Below are 25735 nucleotides of genomic sequence, written 5' to 3' on the forward strand. Positions count from 1 at the left end.
TATATATATGTATATATATATATATATATATATAAATATATATATATATCTATATATATATATATATATATATATATAGATATATATTTTAACCTCCCACCAGCTGCCCTCCCCCGCCTTGATCTGTGAAAGATTTAGAAGGGCCTATTTGCTTTCTGATCCGCAGGCTCTAAGGTCCGATGAAGGGTTCATTTGTCGGATAAAACTGCTTTTTTCTAACCCACTGGCAGTGACTGCATCAGGTATAATCTGCTCTTCTTTGTTTGGTGCCTCTGGGTCATCTCATCAACGCTGTCCCTTAACTCTGCAGCTATTTGCTTTGGCCCTTGAGCTCACTGAATTCAGTAATCTTCTAATGTCAGAGCCATCTCTGTTCCTGGCACACAACATTGCACGCTAATGATTTCCAAATGTTTACTTAAGATACCTCCACCACCTGAGCCACAACTCTTAAAATACTAATTTCAGGAATTTTAACACTTTCTCACATTTGAGATTTGATGCTCTCTTCACTGCACCGATACTTCTTCATGACATTAACAGGTGGTCACGCCTACCCAGCATCAACATCACGAATAAAGAACTGTTTTACTCAGACATTATTTTCAAAAACTGCCTCCTCCATCTTTCACCAAATGAACTCAACTCAGCATTTTCAAAATATGTTTACTTAGAAAGCAAAGAGACCACATTAAAGTTTATACTGTCCACTAGAAGAGCTCCCGCTGTGCCAAACTTTAAATTGTAAATGTCCCTCCATCACAATGGGGCCCTTGATTACTTGGATTGGTTCTAATGTAGCTGTCTCTTGCCAAGTTTGAAAAGCAAAAAATCAGAAGCACCTTGGCAACTACAAGATGACACATATGCAAATATCTCCATTAAACAATGTCAGTTTCGTCCCTGTTCTTTTCCCGCTGGTGTAGGTTTGGCATCTGGCACAGAAATCTTACTTTCATTCAAAGCATATGGTGCTGCAGCTCTTCCTTTTTAATAACAACTGTCTGCTTATTGGACGTAAGCCAGCCACCTTTGCTCAATGGGAATATGGAGGCATTCATGCTCTCTGTGACATTTATGCAGGACATGGTTTTAATTACAAGACTCATCCTTCTTTTATTGGCAGCACATAGCAGCTCTTAGAGCTCTTAGTGTTCTCTGGCATCAGCTGTTATCATGGAATCACTTCAATATGCTCTTTCTCTCTAAAAGACGTCCCAGTGGTCCAGTGTCTCTGTTTTGTAAGGACTGGAATCTGAGGCGTTCACTGAGGCTTTGTTGGGACAGACAACATTTAATCACAGGAGAGACTCATGACTTCTGATTCTAATGAGTGAAACTAGCACTGCCTGTACAAACTGCATCCAGCAATTAGGGGTGTAACGATCCATTGATCTGAGTCGATGTATCAAGTCAGTGATCAATGGTGCAAGGTGAAAACATTGATCCATACCATCATCTTTAAGATACACCTTTATTTTGAAATTCTCAGGAGATGTCTGTGTCACCTTCAAGTGCAAGCAGCCAAGAAAAAGATAATGACGATAACATTATTTAACACAGTGGTTCCCAATTGGTGGGTCACGTGTCCATTCTGAATGGACCGCAAGTGATTTGCAAATGTATCGACTTTGTAAAAACCACATTATTTTTAAGTACAGTGAATTTCCAGCACAGAGCTTTTATTTTTGAAGTGCCGTTTCCTGCTGTAGAGTGAGTGACTAACGGACAGCTACTTGACAGAGACGGAAACTAGCTCGACAACATGGCCAAACACAAGTATGACGCTGAATATATCAAACTGTGTGGACCTTGAACTAATGACTAAGGAGAAATCTGGACCTGGTGGCTGGACCAGCTGGGAACCACTATTTAATATATATATATAAATCAGCAGTGTGGAAATATTTTAGATCTTTGACAAAACATGGCTCAACAGACAAAGCACATGACGTACCTGCCCGGCCGGGCATCTCACTACGCTAACTTGTTGCCCTCGCGCGGCAACATTAGCTGCTTTTTCTTAACAATGTTAGACTGAAAAATCGTGCATGCAGACTGACAATCAACCCTGCTCTTCTGTTGAGAGATGCATTGAGTTAAACCAGCACTGAGTCAGAAAAAGTATCAATAATACATGCAATTTGTTAAGCTATGAGTGAGGAAAAGTCTGCTAGCCGCTAGGCCAGGAGTCGGCAACCTTTACTATCATAAGAGACAATTTTAGTCAAAAAAGAAAAAATATCTGGAGCCGCAAAACATATTTGAGCCTCATAATAAAGGTAATGCAGATTTTTCAGCTGAATTTAGCCTATCAATTACCAATAGATTGAAATGAGCATTCATTAATATGTATTAGCACAAGGTGGCTGCTGGTACTCTAACTTTCTAGCATTGCCAATAAAAGCAAACAAATTTGTCCCTGCACTGTTGAATTCTCTATTTTCTCCCAAGACTTTCCCCTTTTTTTGATCTGGAATCCACAACCTAGCTAGGGAAGACTCATGACTACCTTAGCCATGGCTGGTGATGTTCCTTTTTAAGGAAAAGGCACCAGGCCAGATGTATGAATGTTAAAACATTTTTTTTAATCAATGTATAGGCTACCCATTTTTTTAATTGAAGAAAGTAAGAATCACTTTAGGCCTGCAACATTAAATCAAAATTAAAGTGTTAAAAAAAAAAAAAACAGTTATTCATTTCCTGAGCCCCATACCTTTGTCTAGAATGCATTTTTTTTTAGCTATCTGGGATCAGTAGGACCCGATAAGTATAAAAAACTAAACACTGTCAATAATAATGAAGTCCCAACGTCCTAAAAATTAACAGTGTCTCAGCTTGTTACTGTTGCTAAAATTGGTCAAATTTTGTTGCCATATCAAAATACAAACATTATTTTTCATAAATAAACAAGTTTCAATCATCAGATGTGATCAGGTTTTGGACCTCGTCCATGTTTGTGTTGGGATCGGCTGCAGACTGACTTGACAGAGATGGTTTGCCCTCTTGTTTTTACATGGATTAGTGTATTGTGCTCTTACTGCCACTAGATGGCATAAAAAGTGTCCACAAATGAGGACAACAGGTCTAAGTTAAGTAGAATGAAGTATAAGGTCAAGTAAACTCAAAATGTGATGTCCTCATACGAGGACACAGGGTCTCAGGAGGATGTAATTTTTTGTCAAAGCCACAGGGAGACACTGGAGAGAGGCTAAAGAGTCGAAGGCTGTCGATCCCTGTGCTAGGCTAATCTAAGCAGTGTAAAAATGCTTGAGCTGATAATGGTGACTAGCAAAAAAAAATGTTTTGTCCATGAAGCTTAACACATACTGTTAATATTTATGCTTCTGTTAAATGTTCTTGTTGTTAGGTCATGTCTTATGTGTGTTAGTGGAGTCAATTTAAAGTAAACTGTACTGCACTGAACCGATTACAATTATTCATGTGTTGTTTTTTTGCATGCCAAAAAAGACAGGGTTGGAAGCTTCTTCTCAAACCTATTGTGTTATGGGCATGTGATATCACCACATATCTGTCACAGGCCCCTGAATTGGATCTAATTAAAATCATACCACGGCAGATTTTGTGATTTAAGCACATATTTTAGCACTGTCCAAAAATCCATTTAATACTGTACGATGATGAAACTAGTGATTTACATGCTGTCATATCACTTAAAGTCCCTAAATATATGGACATTAATTTCTTTTTCAAGTAAGCTGAAACTGCCAAACTATCTGCTACACACTGGATTAATATTTTCTAAACGTTACCTGCATGGCACTAACTACAGCCTGCATTAATGGAGCAGAAGCAGTTAAGATTAATGTGTGGCTCTCAGCTGCTGAAAAATTGAAAGTTCGAGTGTAATAAATCTTTAAAACAGCTCTGACAGCTCCTTCCCTGCAGGTCGGGAGGTGGTGATAGGGTGGAGTTTGGTGGGACTGAAGTTCCAATTACTGTTATTGTTTTAAGTTTTTTGATTTTTTTCTTTAGTGTCCATCATCTTTTGTCCATTACTGAGTCTCACTATTATAATTCACTTTGACTCTCCTAGACTGTCAAACCAAAGTCAGCCTCGTCGCATTCCTGACTTTGCTCAGAATTACTTAGACTCTTTAACATCCATTACAGCTGGGCATTGCAGATATAATCGAAGCATGACTCTGATTCTGAAAATGTTGACTCAAATATTTTCAGTCACTAATTTTGGTTGGGAGGTTAGGAATAAATCTGTGTGAGGAGTTGTATGATAGAGTTAAGTCTGAGTCCAAAGACAGAGATGCACAGCAAAACGATCTTCATTAGCGTGTGAAAAAAAACTGCATAACTCAGCTGAATGTAAACAGAGAGGTTATAATCCTTGTCTGGGTCGTTGCTTCACAGCATGACGCCTGTTAGAGAAGCAAGAAACTTATGCTGTTGCCTTTAAGTTGTTGCAGTTGTGAAGAAGTTGGGTATGATTCTTAACATATTTTTTGGTACTATTTCTCATTTATGGATCAAACACTTTTAGATTTTGTTGCTTTCTTAAGCTCAGCTTAATTTACTTGCCTTTTTACATTCATCATTAATATTTGATTTTATATTTTTAGCATTAACTTTCAGACTTTTAAGTGTTTTTTGTGCAAACAGAAAAGTGTTAAAAGTGAATAATGGATGTGAGGAACAACAAATGTTTTGAAGAAATTAATGTCATGGCCACCTATAAATTATTCAAATTTATGAGTGATCATATACACAGCTCTGGGGACGTGTTATTGAGCATATGAATATTTTACTTTCCCCCTGAGAAAAGGAAGCCAGTGGAGCTCCTTTATGCCAGTACTCCAGTGTTTCTCCATGTAAAGCCTCACCTTCTTCTCGTCTCCCTCCTGCAATAGCTGCATGTTGCTGCGTCGCTGGCTGTCAGTTCTTCTCAGGGTGGCGCTCCGATGCTCAGGCAGGTCAGGAGGAGGGGACACACTGCGACCCTGGGGGTCAACCCAGGTATAAACATGGTTGGTGACGTAGCCGCCTGGAATCCGCCCGACTGAACGCACAGAGAGGCAGAGCTTTTTACTGCCCTTCAGCACCTGAGAGGAGAGGAGAGGAGAGAAGAGGAGAGGAGAGGAGAGGAGAGGAGAGGAGAGGAGAGGAGAGAAAACACAACATTTGTATTTCTCAGAACATACATGAGTGCAGGTTCAAAGAGGAAAGACTACCCACAAACCCACACTTCAATCAATCTAGTTTGATTTTTATAAGGCCACAGAATACACCCACAAAAATACATGCATCTTACAAACACAGTGTGAGATTGTAGCAGTGAATATAAAGTAGGACACATCACTAAATTTGGGAGAAAATTAAAGATTACAGAGAAGCAACCAATTTTTCCATGCCTCTGACTGTGAAAAGCCCAAATGACCAAACACCCCCCACACACACAACAAACACATTTCTAACACGTTTCTGCTGAAAATTGCTGCTGGCTGTGCCTCATTGCCTTCTGATAGCTTGCTGTATGTGCAATCCCTCCACAGATCAATGTATTCCCATGTGCCCGGTGGTCTGGAGAAATCAGACTGAACTGAGTCGAGGCTCTTAATGATCAAACAATCCTTGTGGACCACAAACACCAACAGGACCTCGACTTTCATTCCAGACTAAAAATGATCGCAAACACTGCCAGTTTAAGAGCTGATATTACTCCAGCACTGTGTGAGTGGAATGCTTTCACTTTTCAGCTGATGATTGTTGAACGAAATGAAAGTTGCTATATTAAAGGTTTTATATATTTTGCCGTCGTCAAAGTGCGAGACAGGGAACCTTCTGTGTTTTTCAATCTGTTTTCCAATATTTTTGCGTCTATGTGACTAATGAGAAAAACATTTTTTTAAAGTTTGGTCCAGTATGAAGCAGGAGTGCTGCAGCTGGCAGCAGCAAAACAGGCTGCAATGTAACTGGGCATATTTGCATTATCAATGTATGTGAAATTAAACATTCCCTCCAGGATTTTGTGGGCTGTTTTTTGGATTGTTGCATCCTGTAATGACTGATTTCACAGGCATATGAATCCACAAAACTGATCTCAAAATTGCGATGTGTGTTGCAGTGATTATAAGTGATTTGTTTTTTTAAACTAAATTGCGGGAGCAAATAAAAATTGCAAAGATAGTTTTGCTGCTGTCACAGATTCTGAGGTCATGATTATGAGCGTTCAGCATTTCCCACAGAAATAAGAATCTATTTGTGATAGTTGGGGGGATGGTGACATTGATCGCCACCAATCAGCTGTTGCTGCCGTTCGATGCATCATTGAGGGACATTTTCCGTGAAATGCTCTCCTCCTGCTTTCCCTGCCAGGTTAGCACGAGCTAACACAGCACAACATGATTTCATCCCTACTCTTCAAATTTTGCTGCATCTGGTCAACATCCGACACCTAGCCGTTATTCTCTCACCGACACAAAATGGTTTGACTCTGCTGTTAAACCCATTAATAATAAACTCCGTTTATTATTATAGGTGTCTGACAAAGAAATAAAACACTTCTTTTACTTTTCACTCGACCCAATCTGTTTCTTATTGTGTTTTATCTTTTTTAAGTCTAGCAAGTTGAGTTGTTGCACAAAGACAGTAACAAACAGACCAGTTCAAGCACAACGTAACATTTTATTTCTCTGTAGTGTTCTTTCCAAAACAACAACAGCACTCTGTATAGCAGCAGTTATCACAAACAGATTCTGATTCTGTTGGAAACACTAAATGCTCATAACTATCAGCTCTGTGGTCTGGCCATGTCTCATCCCCCTTATGTTAGCAAGATGCAGCATCACCTCTGAATTATTATTGATTATTATGAGACAATGTGGAAAAATTGGCGACCACACCCAAATTTTTTGGGATTGTCCCAAATTGGAGAATTATTGGAAAGACATCCAGGTGGAGATTAAGGAAATCATGGGGGTTAGATCTACCTCTGGAGCCAGCATTCTTTATACTGGGAGACACTTCAGAAGATATAGACATTAAAAAACAGCAGTATTTGCTGAGGGTGTTGCTGCTGATTGCAAATTAAATGATCACTGTAATGGAGAGAAATGTAAAATCACCAACTGTCCAACAATGGAGAGGAAAGATTGAGGAGTATATATTTGATGGAAAACATTACGGCCAAGCTCCAACTGAGGACTGATGTATTTAAGAGTAAATGGATACCAGTCATACAACAGTTCCCAAGACTGGCTAAGGACACAGCTTCTCCATGACTGTAGGAGAGAGGAGGACTCTGGTTGACATTATCCACATGCAACTTAAGTTATAAATACAGATGTGTTTGTGGATGTGTAGTAGTCTATGTACAGTGGTGATAGAACAACAACGGATCGAGGTGTCTCTTATCTCTTTTTCTGTAAGACCTTCCCATGTCTACCCTCCAGAGTTCCCCAATGGACATAAAAGTATCTGGTTAATTATATGGGTGATTGTGCATAAGAAGAGGTTAATTGGGTGCCTGTGTCTGTGTTTCCTCTGTACATTATATGAACAAGATAGGTTGCTGCAAAGTTTACATCTCTTATGTGATAACCCATGTCTGTTCAGTTGCTGATATACATCAATACATTGAATTGAATTTGAAAATAAAAGTCAAGTGCACAAAAAAAAACCTGAACTCTTCTTCACATCTGGGGGCAACAAGCATGAGCAGATAGTCTACAAGAACAGCACCATTGAACTCAAACTGTGCAAGTCTGCCATACTAACTTATAACACTAACAATGTTACCACCAGCTAAGTTTATTTCACCAATGCTTCTGACCGTGAGTAGCTGTGACTTGGGTGTTTTTTAAGGGCAAATGGTAGCTTGGTATTAGTAGTGAAAGGAGAAGTGGCTTTGTCTCCATTGAAGCCACATCATTTTTTGGTGGGCTTTTGCACCCAAATAACATGTAGACTCTAGCATTGTAAAGGATACACCTATGTCAAGGTCAGTGTATTGATTGTTGTTTAAGGAAGTGCAGTGTTGCATGTGATGTTGCTTGTATGAGCAGATCTTGAGAAAGCTGCAGGCAGCAATACCACAGACCAAGAAGTCGGCCCATTCTGAACAGGAATAGTTGGACCAAGAAAGTGATTTCTACTTCATGATAATGTCCTCCGTTTGTCTCCATTACGATCTGGATTATTTCCTGATATTAAATATATTCTGCTGCTTGAATTCATTTTTTTTATTAATGCTTACTGTGTGCTTTTGTGGATTCAATCTTCAGCCATTTGTACTTCTGCTTCACACACCTGAATTTATAATAAAGGCTCTCTTCCTCTTCCTGTTAAGAGCCGCAATGCCATTTCATGTCAGTTTTATTACTTTTATGGGGGTTTTTGCTTTATGTTTCATATGTAATAAGGCCAAACCATTATACCACCAGAAGGCCTATCTGCTGACTCTGTGTGTGAGGTTGACAAAAAGACTTCTCAAAGTAACTCTGTGCTCTGTATCAAGCACAATGTCCTACACTTTCTTCACCAGCCAACCACAAATAACGCTAACCCTCACATTAATCTCCCCTCGTCTCTCTTCTTCCGAAAATACTTGCAAAGAACTACTAAATGCTCTTGTTGAAATGCCTAATAACATATGCTGCAAGCAACAACTGAAATCATTACTTGTGCTGCAGATTGCAGAAGGAGGCCCGTCTCCTTGAGCACAACGATCCAGCTGAATCAATTTCACAATCCTGATTTGTGCTGAGAGATAATAACTTCAACTCTGAGGCAACAAAACCCTGTCAGCACTGAAGATCACTGACTGGACCAAAATGCTGGTCATCACTCCCTCCCTCTTCCTCCCCCAGCCCTCTTTATGGGCAGCATCAGTGCAGAGTTGTAGATAAAAGTATACAACAGATAAGTTCAGCAACACATGAGCAGGCACACTGCTATGAGCTTTTACTCAGAGAGAGAGAGAGAGAGAGAGAGAGAGAGAAGTTAAAACAACAAGACAGAGGAACACAACCCAGACTGCAAAGAAGTTGGGACACTGTCTGAAACTTGAATACAAACAGAATGTGATGATTCACAAATTCTTTTCCACCTATTTTCAGTTGAATACAGTACAAAATCAAGATATTTACTGCTCGAACTTCTTAACTTAATTGTTTCTTACAAATAAACCCTCATACTGAATCTGATGCCTGCAACTTTTCAAAAAAGTTAGGTCTGGGGCAACAAAAGATGGCTTCCTAAAAGGCTCAGTTGTTCAAAATGAAAGACGAACACAAGAGTCACATCGCTGTGACACACTGCGTGGGCAAACAGTCCTAACAGTTTTACAAAAATGGTTCTCAATACACAGTGGCAAGGAATTTAGGGATTTCATCATCTACAATCCACACTATCATTAAAACATTCAGAGAAATCTCTGCATGTAAGTACCCCGCCTATAAAGGGCTGTCTCCCGCCTTGCCTCTCCACTTTTGCTGTTGTGCTCTGTGAGAGAGGTAAGCCACATTGCTCTTGTAGTAATTTCCAAGTTTTAGCACTGTTAAGCTATGTTTGTAAGTTCTTGTTATGCTAGCATAATCCTGTGTCACTTAATTTGTGTAGGGGCTCGAGTGCGTATGGTTGTGTTTGACAGAGGATTTTGTTTTTGCCACTTGCTGTCAGGAATAAACGGAGATCTTCTCCAAAGATATCCACGGTCTGGGTCTCTTCATATCAACACAACGCAGACACCACTAGAGTCCACTGGTTGCATTTATACTCTACCATGCAAAGTGAAAGCCATATATCAACAACATCCAGAAATGGTGCTGAGCTTCTTTGGGCCCAAGCTCATCTGAGATGGACTGGCACAAGGGAAAAGGTGTAATGTGGTCTGATGAGTTCACTTTCAAAATTATTTTGGAAATCATGGATGTCATGTCCTTTGGGCCAAAGAGGAAAAGGACCTAGAGATTGTGTTCAATGTCCATGGCATCATGGGTTACTTGCACATCTGTGAAGGCACCATGAATGCTGAAAGGTACATACAGATTTTGGAGCAGCATACCCGCGTTGTTGTTCGTTCTCTGTAGTAGGGAATCCCAGGTATGCGAGAGGTTGTACGCCCCCTCGTCCCGGTTGATGGTGCCGCTTGCCCGCTTCCTGATCTCAATGGCTTCTTTTATCCACCGTTTGAATTTATTGGTCTCTGATGTGATTATTTTGCTCCTGTCCTAGTCCATGATGTGGTTATTTCTTCTGCAGTGATCTGTGATGGCTGATTTTAGGTCCTGTTCCTGTTCAGAACAGGAACAGGACCTAAAATCAGCCATCACAGATGCGGGAGGCGGGGTTGGCCTGACAGACTCTGATTGGTCTGTCAGGCCTACCAGCTGATATATGACACGTCAGCAGCACGTCGGATGACGCTTCTGAGGAAGACTGGAGTCTCAGTTGAAACTGTCAAGCAGGTAAAACACATCTCCTTACATCTTGTTCTGTCTAAATATAAGAAAACCTTAAAATATGCCAAGCCACATTCTGCACTTAACAACAGCGTGGTTTCGAGATAATTTGTCCCAATGTCTTGGAACATGTTGCAGGCAACAAATATAGATTGATGGTATATTTCAAAAAAACAGTTTATCAGTTTCAACATTAAATATCTTGCCTTTGTATTGTATTCTATTGAATATAAGTTAAAAAAGATTTACAAATCATTGCATTCTGTTTTATTACGCAGTCACCATTGTTAACTATATACTGTAAAGTATGTGATACATACCATAGTCTACTAATATGGTACTGGGACATGGCTATAATTTTGTTGAGTCGAGGTTTTTTTAGCGGAAGACAGAATTTTCTATGGGATGATGAGATATCACTGCAGAACCTTAAAAAAAATGTGCTGCAATCTTCAAACAGGATTTTAACTGAACATGCTGGGTTTTTTTTTTTTATTAGGTGGTTGTTTGTGCCAAGCACATTGGCTTCTCTCTTAAACACTTTGCCAACCAGCTACATAGCATTGATTTGATTTATAGTTTGGAACAGACCCTATCATGGTGCATGCTGGTCTGAGAAATGTAACCGCATTTAGGGGAAATGGAGGAAGAAGGTAAAATGAGCGGTGCTTTGATGCAATGAGAAGCAGGAGTGCAGGGAGTTAGGGCAACATGACACACAAGGAGAAAAAGAAAGATGGAAGGTAATGGAGGCAGCGAGGGGAGGGCGGTGTGAAACAGGCTGCTTCACCCTGTGAATAAGAAACTGTGGTAATCAACTAAGCAGCAGTAGTGCAGTGGTCCTAATGCATTGTCCCTGGAGGAAAGTGCTGATTGTGACACTCGGCCGATGAAGCTCGGCCCTGCTTTCAAATAGAACAAACACTGTTGGAGAAATAATGGAATATATACCATAGCATAATGGGAAATGGCAAGGGCAGGTAAACTGCTTACAGATGATGCTGCGGAAGAAAACAATACGCTGTCACGAGGGTCCAGCAAATCCATTTTATACACAAAAGCTGACTGCACAAAGCGCGTCTGTAGAATCCATCTGGCTTTATCCTCTAGAAATGCATGGCCATATGTTGTAGGAGCTGCTGTCAAGGAAAATTATAGAGTACGGGAATAACTTATGAGACGTGAGGGATTCAACCATAACCCCTGATTATATAAAGAGTCTATATTAAAAGAAGAATACAGCCCTGTTGCTTAAGAATTAATTTTAGGCACAACGTATTTGAAACAGCAAGCTTGTTTTTGAGGGGAACATATTGCAAAGTGATGTAAATCTTTCCATTAGCATAATGCGGAAATGTTGCTAATCAACATACCTGGCAAGATGCACACTGTTACCCTTTCTCTACACTCATGCTGGCTTGGCTTGGTTTGGTTTGACTTGGCACGTCAGCCAAGAGCGGCAGGACTTTGCCATAACAACAGGGCTACCTGCTTGAAGGCGTGTCTTATACTGATGAAGGCTTGTCTTGAGTGGTGGCGTTTAAGAGCAACAAACGGATCCATCGCTTAAGTCCCTCACTATTTTCTTGCAAGTGTATTTCCATCACACTACTGAATAGTAAATGGTCCACAGCCTTTTTGTTCTATAAAGTTAACTGCATTAATTCATTAATTTCAAAGCACCTTCTAGTCTCCTGCCTGTATGGGAATAGAAAAATCAGGGGGATGCGGCGTGCTCCGCTATGTTCTTTATGTTATGTCTCCAGTGCTTGCATTGTGTCTCGCTCCTATGTAGAAGAGGTGGTGGGGCCTGTTGCACATCTGTGTCCTGGGGCCCTTTTATTCCTAGTCCACCCATGGTTAGAAGGGGAGTTTCTGAAAAATTGTCTTTGGATGTGTATGTGTGTCTGTACATGAATTCAAACCAGTCGATAATAAAAGAAAATGCCCATTTTTCCACAACAAGCAAACTTTAGATTCACTGGCTGCAGATTCACTCAGGAGTATTTGAGACTTTATTCAAGGGAAAGTAATCAATATATGCCAAAAAATAAATAAATCTCTAACTCTGTCATTAAATACAACTGATAATCGTTGCTGGGGCTGTTTTTTTTAAGATACACTCACTTAATGAGTCATCAAACATAGAGAAAAAATTGCAAAGTTGGCAACGCTGGGCCCCAAATGGAGTTAAACCCCCACTGCTCTACCTGATGTCCAATACATGAACACAAAGTCTCTTCTTTCCCGGGAGTTCAGATGAGGTTTTGGTTTGGACAGGTGGATTTACGAGAGTAAAAGACGGTCCCCCAGACGTCTGTTAAAAGCATTTCTTCTTCAGTGCTGGCAAGTGATTTGGCTGCAGAGCTGAAACCACTCAGTACTAATTGTTCCCACTAATTGCACACGCTTGATAAGGTATCGCAAACACACACAATGCACAGGTGAACACAAGTTTATCAAAGCGTGCCATCTCTGTACACAGTCACACACAAAGAAGCACACCAACCTGCCAGCGTACAGATCAAATGCATGAAAGTGATACAGACACACAAAGTACAGGAAACCAAAAAAACAGCCAGGCAAATTGCCTTTCACCATGTTTATTTGCTGCTGTCAGAAGGGATCTGTCAACCATGGGGGATCTGTTTTGCACGAACGAATGAACACACACACATACACACACACACACACCACTGGTATTTGTAAAAAAAAAAAAAAAAAAAAGGTCTAGTGTCATGAATACACTGCCACGTCACTACAAGCACAACCTCTTATCTAAATTCTTTATTTAAAATATGCAAAGTTTTACCGCATCACATATTCTCTTAAAGAATATCTATTTCTCATATCACATGACTGGAAAAATAATTCCTCTAATGCATTATTTTAGGTCTCATATCAAACGCTTTAAAGTAACACTGAAAAAAAAAAAAAAAAAATCAAGATTGTCCTAATTCCAATCACACACAGCCAGCAGCAGCAAAACAGGCTGCAATGAAACATTAATGGGCAACTGCACACCGTCAGTTTTCCTCCCCTAAAATGCTTGCCACCAACAGGCTCAGATAGTTATTCTAAGTGTCTGACAACATTTTGGAAAGGACCCTGCAGAGATGACTATTTGTGTTAAAGAGAAAGGGCCTTTTTATTTAACTAGAAACAGCCGTTAAATTGGTATTGCCAAACCAACCAGACTCCATTTAAATAAACAGCAATTTTAAAAACAGTAATTTTATCATTGTGAAACACATTTCATTCAAAGTCAACAGCAATAAAATGGAACTTGACCACAAACCAAGAACCTACTTGGTTCTTGGTAACCAAATTTAGTGGGAATAAACCCTTAATTTGCTAAGCTAAATATAAAAGTATGCTGGCCCTACACACGCTAAATTACTGCACATTAAAATGGAGTCTGGTCTGTTTCTGGTTACACAAAAGCATCTTACTCTTTACCAAAAGTTCTATCTCTGTTGGGATCCTTTCTATAATGTTGTCAGACACTTAAAAGGTTCTGAGCCTGTCACTGGCAAAAACACGCACTGTCAGTGGATGTAAATTGATGGTGCACAGATGCCCTTAATGGTTACATTGCAGGCTGTTTCATCACTGTTGGCTGCAGCTCCCCCACTCAATACTGGACCCATTTCAAAAACTGTTGTTCCCATTAGTCACTTGGACACAAAAACATGGGAAAATAGAGTCTAGTTTGAAAAATACCAAAGTTACCCTTTAAAAAGGGTCAGGAGATTAAAAGGACTCATTACGCTTTGTTGGCACTGCTGCACTGTGGTTCTACCATGTGTTTGTCCAATTACAACAGCCAGCAGTGACAACAGGCTTGGTGGGCTCTAGAGAACAAGCAAGCTGTAACAAAACTCGAATGTGTTTGTTTGATGGCTTGTTGGAAATCCGAGTACGGCTGGGAGGACTGTCAGCGGTGTGAATGGATCATAGCCATTGATGCTGTGCAGCGTTGGCACAATTTTCAAAGTCCGATCCATCTATCAGCTGAATGTGTTTGTGCCTTTGGGAGAAAGGCGAAGCGTGTAACCAGCAGCGAGCGAGCCTGTGAGACTGTCGATGAAGTGCTTCCCTGACACTGAGCGAGAGCAAAGAATAAACGCAGGAATCACATGCTCTCGTTCTCACATTGGTTCAGTTTGCATGTGTCAATCTGACAAGTAGACCCACAATGTGCCAGTTTCACAGTGTGCACAGAGCAGTCAGAATACATTACAACAATATGTTTTTATTGTTTGGGCTGCAGCACATTGGACAGGGAATACAACTTTAGCTATAGGGTTTTTAGTTTTAGTATTGTTTTATGCATTCTACTGAACTCAAAGACTGAAATAAATATTAAGATTAGATTTGCAATTCATACTGCTGACATTTCAGCTGGGGATGTTAACATAAGTATTTCTTCTTCTTCTTCTTCTTCTTCTTCTTCTTCTTCTTCTTCTTCTTAATAATGGTAGCTGCAGGACAGGCATGCCAGAACATCCACTCTTTGCTCTCCAGATTACAGTGTTATGAAATATATTTAATTCCCACACTGTTCATCTGATGTCGATGTGAACACCCTCAAATTAAAATTAAATTACAGTATCTAAACCTCTCATGATGGACAATTAATTTTGTTTAGCCAATGACCTGAGCACCATCTTTAACAGAGTTATTTGTGGTTGGCTTCTTTTCACTGTCGAAGATGTCACACCAAGAAAGCTGCTGGGCTGTATGAGTGCAGCATTTTTCTTTTGAAGAACTTTGCAACTGAGCTGCCAGTGTGGCAACTAATCTCTAAGGCCTCTGTGGATAAACATACTGTTCCTCTGCTATGGAAAACGTTGCATGTTCAATGACTGCCCAAAAGTGCATGTTCAAAAGAACATACCGTTTTCAGACTAATAGCCCTTACTTCAGTGATTATCAAATCTCTAGAAAGAATTCTGCTCCAATATTTTGCCTGTACAACAAAACACAAGCTTGATTTATATCAGTTACATCATCAGCACATCTAGATCAACCCAACACCTATGCAAGAGCCTTCTTCCTGGATTTTCTGTCGGCATTTGGCACAAAACAAGCAGATATTTTGGTGTCATTAGCGTTTCCATAATTTTCAAGGACAAAATTTCAAAACCTTTTCATGACTTTTTAAGGACCCAAATTAAAATTTCCATGATTATAGACAATGTCTAACACGAACAGAACTGTATAGTTTATTTTACTCAAAAAGTGAATTCTATTATCATAGTCGGTCCACAGACACAAAGCAGTGGAGTCCCAAGAGTGGGTTATTGACAGCTTATAGTTCAGTTGGCCCTTCGATAATTTTGTTCAGATCTACCATTGATCTACCATGCACAACTTTCAGAGCAACTGAAACGAGATCAAAGAGTGTATTGGCACTCCAATTGACACTCTAGGCTGCCCATGTCAGTTTAGTGGGGCAAAGGTATGGAAACTTTAGCATACATGACCCTACATGTTAAATCACTCTTTATTATTTTTATTTTTTTCCTAAACATATCAGATTCAAATTCTATTTAAATTCAGGACACTTGGATCACTACGGACGAGCAGTATGGAGATATTTTGTGGTTTCAATTATGCGTTTTTGGACGTTTGAATCTGGGGCGCCGTAAGCCTCCATTAGGTGGAGTTGTGTTGCTACTCCCTCTCCCCTTGGATCTCCGCAAGTGTTGTGAGGACTCTAAAACTTCACCTGAGCCTCCATCGGCATATGGGTGAGTAGATAATGACTGAATTTTCATTTTTGGGTGCACTATCCCTTTAAGAAAACGTCACACATCAGCGCATATTAGAGCTACATTACATCCACAGCTACAGAAAATTAGTTTGCCGTTATGTTACCTTCAATGGCAGGACATTTTATGCAAGATTACTGGGTTACAATTTCATGACTTTTCCAAAACTCTCAAGGATTTTACTGAAAGACTTTTCCAGGCCTGGAAAATAAGATTGTAAAAATCCATGACTTCTCACGGCTTTTAATGACCATGGGAACCCCAGGTCAGAAATGATCCAGCAGTAACTAAATCAAAGTATCTGATTGATCGATAAGCCTCTTTCCTCACTAGCAGGGTCCAGCTTGTAAAGGTGAACACAACTCTCATTACAACCTAATGTCTGGGCCCCGCAGGGTCGTGTGAGCTCAGCCATGCTTTTCACTTCCAATGCCGATGCTTGTTGTACAGATACACCAAATCAATACATTCTAGAGTATTCACATGATACAGCTTTAATTTCTCTGTTAAGTGACTCAGGCTGCAACACAGCATAAACAAAATGGGTGAGTGGAGTGATAATGCTCTTGAGATTAACACAAAGGAAACGGAAGGAACTGCATTTCATCATCTGATTCTTATAACGTTCCTATTGTTATCCATAATGAAAAAAATCAAGCAGGTATTTTCCTACAAATACATGACAGTAATGACAGACTTTTGTTATCTTTGAAAGTCTGCATTGAATCTGTCTGCAAAGGACAAAACAAAGAATTTCTTTTCTCCGCCGTCTTTGGTCTGTTCGGGCACGTAGAAACAATTTTGTTTTTTACTTTTGTCATTATGAGCATTCTACAGTAATAATACGACACGGTACAAAGGTTTGCCCACCACTTTAAAGCCAAAACTGCTCCACCAAATGAAAATCTGCTCAAAGATTGTAGGTAAAACCCTGGAGAAACTCTATGAATCAGCCTACCATAGTTACATACTAAGACTGGCCAACAGCTTTGTCTCTGACCCAAATCATGTCCTGAACAGTGAATATGAATTGTTGCCATCAAGCGTTTCACATTTCAATCACGTTAGAGGGAAACATTCTTTTGTACACCAGTGAAATCTAAAACTAGATATGGAGTGTATCCCAGATAAAATGCACGTTGAAGTGTCTTGAATGTTGTTAAATGTATGTATCCTGCCTTAAATGACTGTTCCTCTGATGTTTGAAATAGAGCTAATAAAAGGCTAGAAGAATTTCAGACTTAATCTGACAATGAAGCATTATCATCATCATCGGGGCTAAACGTTTATTGGCTGAACATCGGTATCAGCCAATATTCATCTTGTTGACTGCTACCTGCCTATCAGCCAATAAGACGTCACACTGATCGCTGGTCGATATTTTTCTGTTGTGTCACATCAATTTTGTGCAGACCAAAAAGCAGGGCTCGAAATTAACAGCATCATGTCGTCCCGGGGACAACAGAAATGTATCTGGGACGAAAAAAGATCTTCCCCGGGACGCCTTCAGGACAAAAGGACAGTAAAACTCACTATTGACGCATCAGGGAACACATCCTATTGTTTCTCTGGTACTGCTACATTGTGAACGATAAATCTGTGTTGACATTGGCAGGGAGAGAGCTAGTTAGCATTAGCTGTTAGCAGCTGGTGGCTGGAACTAACTGCAGATGGACGTTGCATTGAGTTACATTATGATGCGTTCAAGCTCTCTTTGATAAATAAGAGTACTGGGCAAAGGTAAACTAGAAAGTTCTCATGATGTGTTCATATGTAATCTTGTAAAATGTAGTTTTTGTGGAGAACCCTAAACACATGCAGTTGTTTGACGGAAATTAGAGTGACACATATAAAGTAAAAAAGCATTTGAAGAAGTTAATTAAAAATGTTTTAATATGAAAAAATGTTATATTAAAGGTTGTTTCATAAATGTGAGATAAAATATTGTCTATTCAAGGGAGGTGTAATGAAAAACATAATGACTTTATGTAAATGAAGATTTCTTTGTTTTCCAGGCACAAAAATGGGACTAAATAATAGCAAAAACAAAATACACAACAAAAAAAGCTGTTTCAGGAATCCACAATTGGTGCATCCCTTATCATCATCATCATACATGACACCCTCATCCTACTCTCTTACTTGTGTCCATTATAACTACATGTCAGCATTCAAAATTGTACTGCTGAGCTGTTTCAGAGCAACTGGCCTCACCTTGAGTCTTCCTTCATTATACTGTATAGTGGCAGTCAATAAAAACGATGTGCACCTTGTCATTTTGCAACTTAAAAACTAGCAGACGTGGGCTATCTTCTATTGTTTGCTGCCACTCCTCTCATAAACAAGATAAAGTGAAAGTCAGCCTCACATGTAAATAAACAAACTGTGTACATGAATGATGCAGGTAAGCAGGTGGATCTGCTCTGCTGTGCAACTTGCTCTGACAGCTACAATGCACTCCAGGGACCACTTCCTCTGTTTACTTTCAGTCACACTCAGTAACACCTTTTTGATTATTTCTGTTAAATGTTTCTGAAAGCTCTGAGAGGCTTGGGCTACTGCCCCAATCAATGTCATTGAGTGACTGACCAAAAGTCATTACGGCCAAAAATATACCACTCAGGTTAGCAAATACAAGAAGTTTCATTTAAAATCCAACGGCTACAGAAACAGGAACAACTTTCCCAATACTGACTGACATATACCCATGTGTCTTTGCGTGCACTGTCTTGCCACGTGTGTGAGACTGCACATGCACATTTGTTGGACATAGAGAAGCAGTTTAGGCCCCAAATGAAGTAAACACTTAGAAGGATTAATGAGTAATTGACAAGGCCGCCAACACAGAGACTTAATGGAACCAAGTCATCAATCACAGGGATTAGCTGGAGGAAAACATCCACAATGCTCTGCCCAAGCCATCTCCGCTAATCCTCCCATTCCCCAATCCATCTCTCACTCTCTGTTCCTCTCTTTAATTTGAATAAATGGTCTAGACCACCTGCACACACACATGCACACACACACACCAATGCAGGACGGATGCAAAATACAAATGAGACAATGAGGCTGACGGTATACGTGCAGGCAGAGATTAAAAATGTAGTGATTAACAGATCAGTATAAACACTGAAACTACCTTGTAGTTTTACCGTCTCATCTTTCTTTTTACTATTTTCTGCTGATGAGCTCATCCTTCCATCAAACTTTAGGAAGTCACTCCATATTATAATGCATATAAGGCCTCAGTGCCGCTATACCGCTGTCATTTATCATTTTAAGGTGAACAAAGGTAGATTAATGCTGGCTTTCTAAAAAATGACGAGGCGGATACAGAAGAATGTATAGCCGTTATCACTGGTGAGGCGGCAACAAAGCTAAATCTTATGTGGAAGGCTTCGAAAAAGACCTTTCAACACATTTTTATCAGACAGATAACTGTTGCTCTTCTAGCCTGCAAATACCGGGCAGATGTAAACACACTGATGAATGCCAAATTCAATAAAGAACGAGTCTATGTGACATCTAAGGAAGACGACTACCAAGCTGGGGACCACAGTTGGAGACAGACAAACAACACTGGTTAGTGTTAGCGCTTGTGCTACCAAACATGGGTGTTCCTTACTATTTAGAGTCGTTGCTGTGCCACTTGATTGGTGTTTTAAAACAAAATGTGATCTTTCCAAACCATACCGGTGTTGGGGTTAACGCGTGACAGTAATATATTATGTTTTAACAGTAACAAAGTAATATAAGGCATTGCCAACTGGATTTCGAGTAATATTATTACATTTACAATCATGTAACCCGTTACCACCCAAAATAAACTGTTCAGTTTCCATATTTCATTCAACCACACTGATCCACACCGCTCCACTTCTGCAGTGCCCCACTAGAAAAAATACTCCTGAAGGTTGCTGTGGGCTGTCATGTCATTATACGCTACTAAAAGGGTGCAAGTGGTGATCAGCACATCTGAGTCATACAGCATTGTGCATTATCACGTTCAGTGTGTTTCCATTAACATATCTGGACCATCTACAACGTATCCTGTTCTGTTTTTGCTTCTAAGGCTGCCTGAAAGCAGCAGGGATAAAGCGCTGTTATTTGTTTCGTCCTCATCCCAGTAATCGGCACATCTGTGTGATGGTAGTATATATTGGATATGTTTCCACTCACATGCCCTACAGCTGCAGAGCAACATCGGCACACTGTCCTGTTCTTATGCGTAACTCTCACTATCCGGTGTTGCTGTAGCTGACCAGCACACCAGGAACTGACAGGTGGGTCTTGGAGCTCCTGTGTATTAATTTGCGCTCGTCATAGCTACTTAATCGCACGCCATTACATTTGTTGTGCTAACCTCAACATTTGCTTTTTGTGTTTCTCATCATAAACCCACAAATCATTATCCATATCTCATATTTAACAGACGCTGACTCTCTGCCTGCTCATCCCTGTCCAAGGCTATTCATTTATTTAAAAAGGTCTAGATAATATAGCTGTATTATCACACTATTATTAATGTAAGCAGGGAATTTTAATACAAAGTGGTAACCACTGTATGGGTATGCATGACTGTCTGGGTCAGACCTGCAGCACTGGATTTGAAATGAACTTTAATAAACTGCAGCTTCTGTGCACTGATTACCTGCTGTGAAACAAGCAAAAGTAGTGTAATAACATTCCAATATTACTCTACACAGAGAGTAATATTGGAAAGTTATTACTTTCAAATGAAGGTTTCTGGTAATATGTATTAAATGAAGTTTTGAGAGTAACTTGCAGTGTTGCTGAAACATGAGGAAACAAAGTTTCAACATATTTGCGACATAATAACATACAAATGTAACATGTCTGTGTTTTGCAGAAGCGTACAATGCCATGATTTTTCCGGTGATTGGGTTGGTTATTGGTACTGTAATGTTACTGGGGAAAATAATGAGTTTAGTTGACCAACATTATCATTTATCAATTCTGATAGTCTGTTAATCCTTACAGTAACTTAATATCTTGGGGCTTACAACTGTGGGTCAGACAAAAGCAACTTAAAGATGTCACCTTGGGCTCTAAAGAAATTGTGATGGGTATTTTGTAACTAAACAAACTAAGGAATTAATAAACATATAATACTTAAACGTTACTTCTACTTCTCTGTTACTGCCAACCAAGCCTTAAAAACGAAATCAGAAATGTACATTTGTTTCCGCGTTCCCATCACACATGACACTTTGCTGAAGATCTCATCTCGTCTTCTCTATGTATGAATCCCAGCTATTTCCTCCCATTCTGATCCTGTCGTTTACTTCCGCTTTTCCATGCTGTCAAAGTCCCTACATTCTATTCTGGTGGTTTCCACCACTGGATGCCATTCTTTAAATATCATTGATGTGCTTTCATTCCATTCACCACCTCTCCATCGCGACACTGACCTCCTGAATGTCCAGGGAAATTCAACTGACAGTGTCCATCACCCACCTGCTGGCTTTACTGCAACACCACCAGCGTCAGGACTCCGGGGATTCTGTCCTGATGAAGATGTTTACATCAAGAGTAACCTCCGAAGTCTGTCACAGCTGCTAATCTCAGCAAATACTGCTATACACTTCTTACTGATCTCTCCTTACTGAACTAAAGAAACATGAAGATTAAACTGATAATGATTTAATTTTGTATGCCACATTCATCAGGGTTATCCTAATGTTCTTTATGATTTACTGTCATGTGACTCTGTTTGTACTGATGTTGGACTCGAGTGGTTTAAAAGGTAGAAAGCAAAAATAAAAGGCAAGATATCAGAAAGGCAAGAAACTTTTTTATTTCAGTTATTTATACCTGTTTATTGGAGCTTTCGCTTGGATCTTGAAAGTAAATCCTGCTGCTGATTATTGTTTTTCGCAGTGTTAAAAATGTTCTACTAAACTTTTGTGATTGCTTTTTCCCACCCACATATCCTACTGCACACCAAGCCATCAGAGGGGAGGATGCTTTCTCTGAACTAATTTCTTTCTCTTGTTTTTTTGTTGTTTTTTTGTTTGGAGAAGATAATACCTTTAGTTGTATGACTATGCTTAAGAATCACTTACGGTTGCGGTCATTCACAAGTTTTGAAGACAAAACCTGTTTTATAATGTCATTGACAGCTGACTCCTCACTTCTCTTAACTAGCTGGTAGGGGCTGCAAGTTTTTTTTTCCAGAAATCGGCTTGGCTGACGACAACAACAACAAGCCTTCCCCAATCTGTTCAAGGCCACAATTTGGCCTTTACTGTGGCTAAAAAAAATTCAAGTTTGGTCTCATTTTGAAGGGGAGCATCTGCGCATTAATTCCATACCCAATATGATATGATCAGCCCCATTTTTGCTAGTGTCACTGCCATGGCTTTGGCCCAGAAAACCTTTCCTCAGTTGGATTTAGTAACAAGATCATGGTTTGAGCTTAAAGAGGCAACAGATAGCATTTTTTCCTATATATAACATTATGAAAATGATGTGGGTTGCACAGGGTAGTGGCCACAGTAAAATCAGACTATCAGCGTTTACATAGGTTACTTAGTGGCTTTGCAATCTTTGCAATAAGCTTCTGCCACTTGGGATAAATTTCGTGGAAAAAAAACTGCTTTACGGCAGGAAACGCGTCATGTATTGCGAAACTGGTCGGTCAGCCAATCACGGACTGGAGCTGGTCCTTATGAGGAGTTGGGCATGAGATAGTTGAGTCAGGAGCACAATGGCAGACGGACAAAGTTTGGAGACAAGTGAAAAACGGCCTAGCGAAAGAAAACGAGTTTCTCTGTCTGAGGAGGCAAAGAAGAGCAAAAAGGAGAGTGATAAAAGAAGAGGAAAAACAAGAGTAAGCCTCAGTCAGGCGTTCAAGAGATGGAGGGAGCTCCGTGACTGAAGAGGCTTCAACACCGGTGTCCAGCTAGCTTTCTTTCTAATGGATCAGTAAGTAACACGGCTAAATGTTAGCTAGATGAGAGAGGGCTGTACTGTACTGGCTGCTAGTTCATTCCTAGCTGGCCAGCATCGCAAATTGCCGCAACCAGGGTAGCGAGTGTTGGTCGGCTGACATCCTGTTGCCATTCTACGGCAGCCCTCAGATATTGACACCATCACATCAGGGGCTTTCTGGCAGAAAGCCCTGAGGCCAAATGTGTCATTGTACCATTTCAGATAGCCTTTCAGAAGCAGAACGGTTTTGCATGTCTAACTTTGTAGACTTGTAGATTTTGTTGATATTTGTGCTTCTACCATAAGTTAGTAAGTAGGCTGCATCGCTAAACCCCTCTTTTTTAGTCTGTTTTACTTGTTTATACTGTCGTTTTTCGTACTTTGTTGTGTTGTGGCCTATAGACAAAGTTAATACAGTGAAAAGTCTAGTTCTGAACAACATGGAACAAAGATTCATGTCTGTTTTAGGTATAAAAAATACAGTCTTCCTCATAATGACATCAAATCTATATTTCAGATACAGTATCTGTCAGCAGGAGAGGAGCATTGTGGCCAGAACACAGCCACCTAGCAGAGATATGCGCTCTGCTGATTGATTCTGGCTCGGTTGGGAACTAGTGCAATTTTGTTTTGATCCACAGTGCCATGACCGAGACGAGACTATGGTGAGTTCTTTTTAAACTACTGTGCCACAGCTGGGTGGTAGTAGATCCCGGGGCAGCCTGGGTTGTACTCGGCACAGACAATACCTGCAGTAAGGTTAAAGTCTAGAGAAGACATTCGGTTAATCAATGTCTGTTGGTGAGTCTGTGCCCGTTGAGAATTATAGGCTCTGATTGTTAATGACATCTATTTCCATGTGAAGCACTCAGTGCTCATAATGCCCTTATTGTAAAGCACTCTGTGCTGCATTTCTTGTATGAATGGTGCTATATAAATAAAGTTCATTACTATAATTGTTGGGTCTTTGAGATATTGTATGCCATTTGAGGTACTCTTGATTCCTGGAGAAGTCAAAAAGGGTTTTTGTAATGTATTTATATCTGTTAGGTGGGTCTAACATACAGCACAGTACATACAGTATCTAATAGCAAAAACAAATTCCAAACAAAAGAGACTGCAGCTGAGATTTGTGGACCTCCATGTTGTGAAACGCTAACTTACTTATACTAACTGCTTCACCGAAGTGTAAAAAGAGGATACACAGATAGCTGATAAGTCTTCATTACACAGTGATCAACATGGACACTGGCGTGCTCGAAATTGTTTTAAAAGAGAAAGAGTGTCAGGGTGGCTGCTGTGGCCATGGATCAATCTACCCCCCACTCGTTCCTCTGCACCAGCTCATTAATCAAACTCGCCTCCTATAGCTCCTCTCCTCCCTCTCATATCTCCTCTATTGAACGCCATATCTCTCAGCTGCTGTTATTTACGATGCCTCCTCCCGGACACAGATGCCCGACATCTTTCACTGATATTTACTCAGACTGAGTGAGAGCAAGAGAAAGAGAAGAGACAGATAATGAAAGCAGCAAACGCCAATTCATTGCTTAATCTCAGCTTAAGTTAGGCACATTCCCCCATGCTTCTTTGCATCTGAATATAAAGAAAGTTCCCTGGGACCTGCTGCATTCATCATTCATGTTTGGTAAAGCATGTGCAATCAGCTGTGATGGGTCTGTCACAATATTAACAAAGTGAAGAATGAAAGAATGAATTGGCGCTAAACTTTGACAAGCAGCAGAGGACGTGTTTTCATTTTCCACCGGAGCACAATGAATGTAATCAAACTGCTCATGTTCAGAATCCCAGCAGAGCCCTTTTATTGTGCGTGTGTATGTTTCTGCTTTGATATCTAAATGGTCTTTGCATCAAGCTCGCCATTATACTTATACACCATCTCTTGTTCTAAAGTCTAAAAAAAAGCTGGTTTCGTGCTTGCAGGTGATTGCGGCTGCCAATGGCATCTGTTTCCACTGCTCACAGTGAATCAATTTAAGCGCTCCTCCACTCGCAAACGCATTAATGTACTTCTGCGTTCTGATGGGAGCTCAGCCTACAGCCATCGGAAAAGTGTCTGAGATATCAAATGGGATGGTTTTAAGTAATTATCACTGCTTCAGCTAGGAGTCTCGCTTAAGGATATGCCAGGACAAATTGAGTTACAGCGGTTACAACCGTAAATTCAGAGCGGGGTAAAGAAGTGAGGATGCTTAACTTAGAGTGAAAATGTAAATTAGGCCAAATACACGCTTTTACAAAGCATAGTGGAGCCACAATACGTGCCTTATGTTCTCATTTTAATGTTCAGGGCTTCAGATTGTCTTAAAAATCTGATATGAAAACAAAACCATTAGACATGCATACAGAATACCTTGCAAACAAATATGAGTCTTTCTATCATTACCTCTTTGTTTTTGGTCCATTAAAGGGCCAGTGTGTAATATTTGGCATGGTTTATTGTCAAATCTGAATCTGAATCTGAATATTCTACCCATTAATATGTTTATATAAGTGTATAATCGCTAAAATAAAATTCGTTTGGTTTTCGTAGCCTTATAATTATGCTTT

The 25735-nt window shown here is 40.0% G+C and overlaps 1 protein-coding gene across 1 annotated transcript in view; it reads right to left on the reverse strand.

Moving 5' to 3' along the window:
- The window catches only part of whrna (whirlin a), a 235932-nt gene that overhangs the window by 123522 nt on the left and 86675 nt on the right, over positions 1 to 25735 (reverse strand). Inside the window, exon 2 of the mRNA XM_050052902.1 lies at positions 4857 to 5075. Within this exon, the coding sequence (XP_049908859.1) occupies positions 4857 to 5075 (219 nt within the window). The remainder of the gene's footprint in view (positions 1 to 4856; positions 5076 to 25735) is intronic.

The sequence above is a fragment of the Epinephelus moara genome, chromosome 9 (assembly GCF_006386435.1).
Source record: "Epinephelus moara isolate mb chromosome 9, YSFRI_EMoa_1.0, whole genome shotgun sequence".
Classification (NCBI taxonomy): domain Eukaryota; kingdom Metazoa; phylum Chordata; class Actinopteri; order Perciformes; family Serranidae; genus Epinephelus; species Epinephelus moara.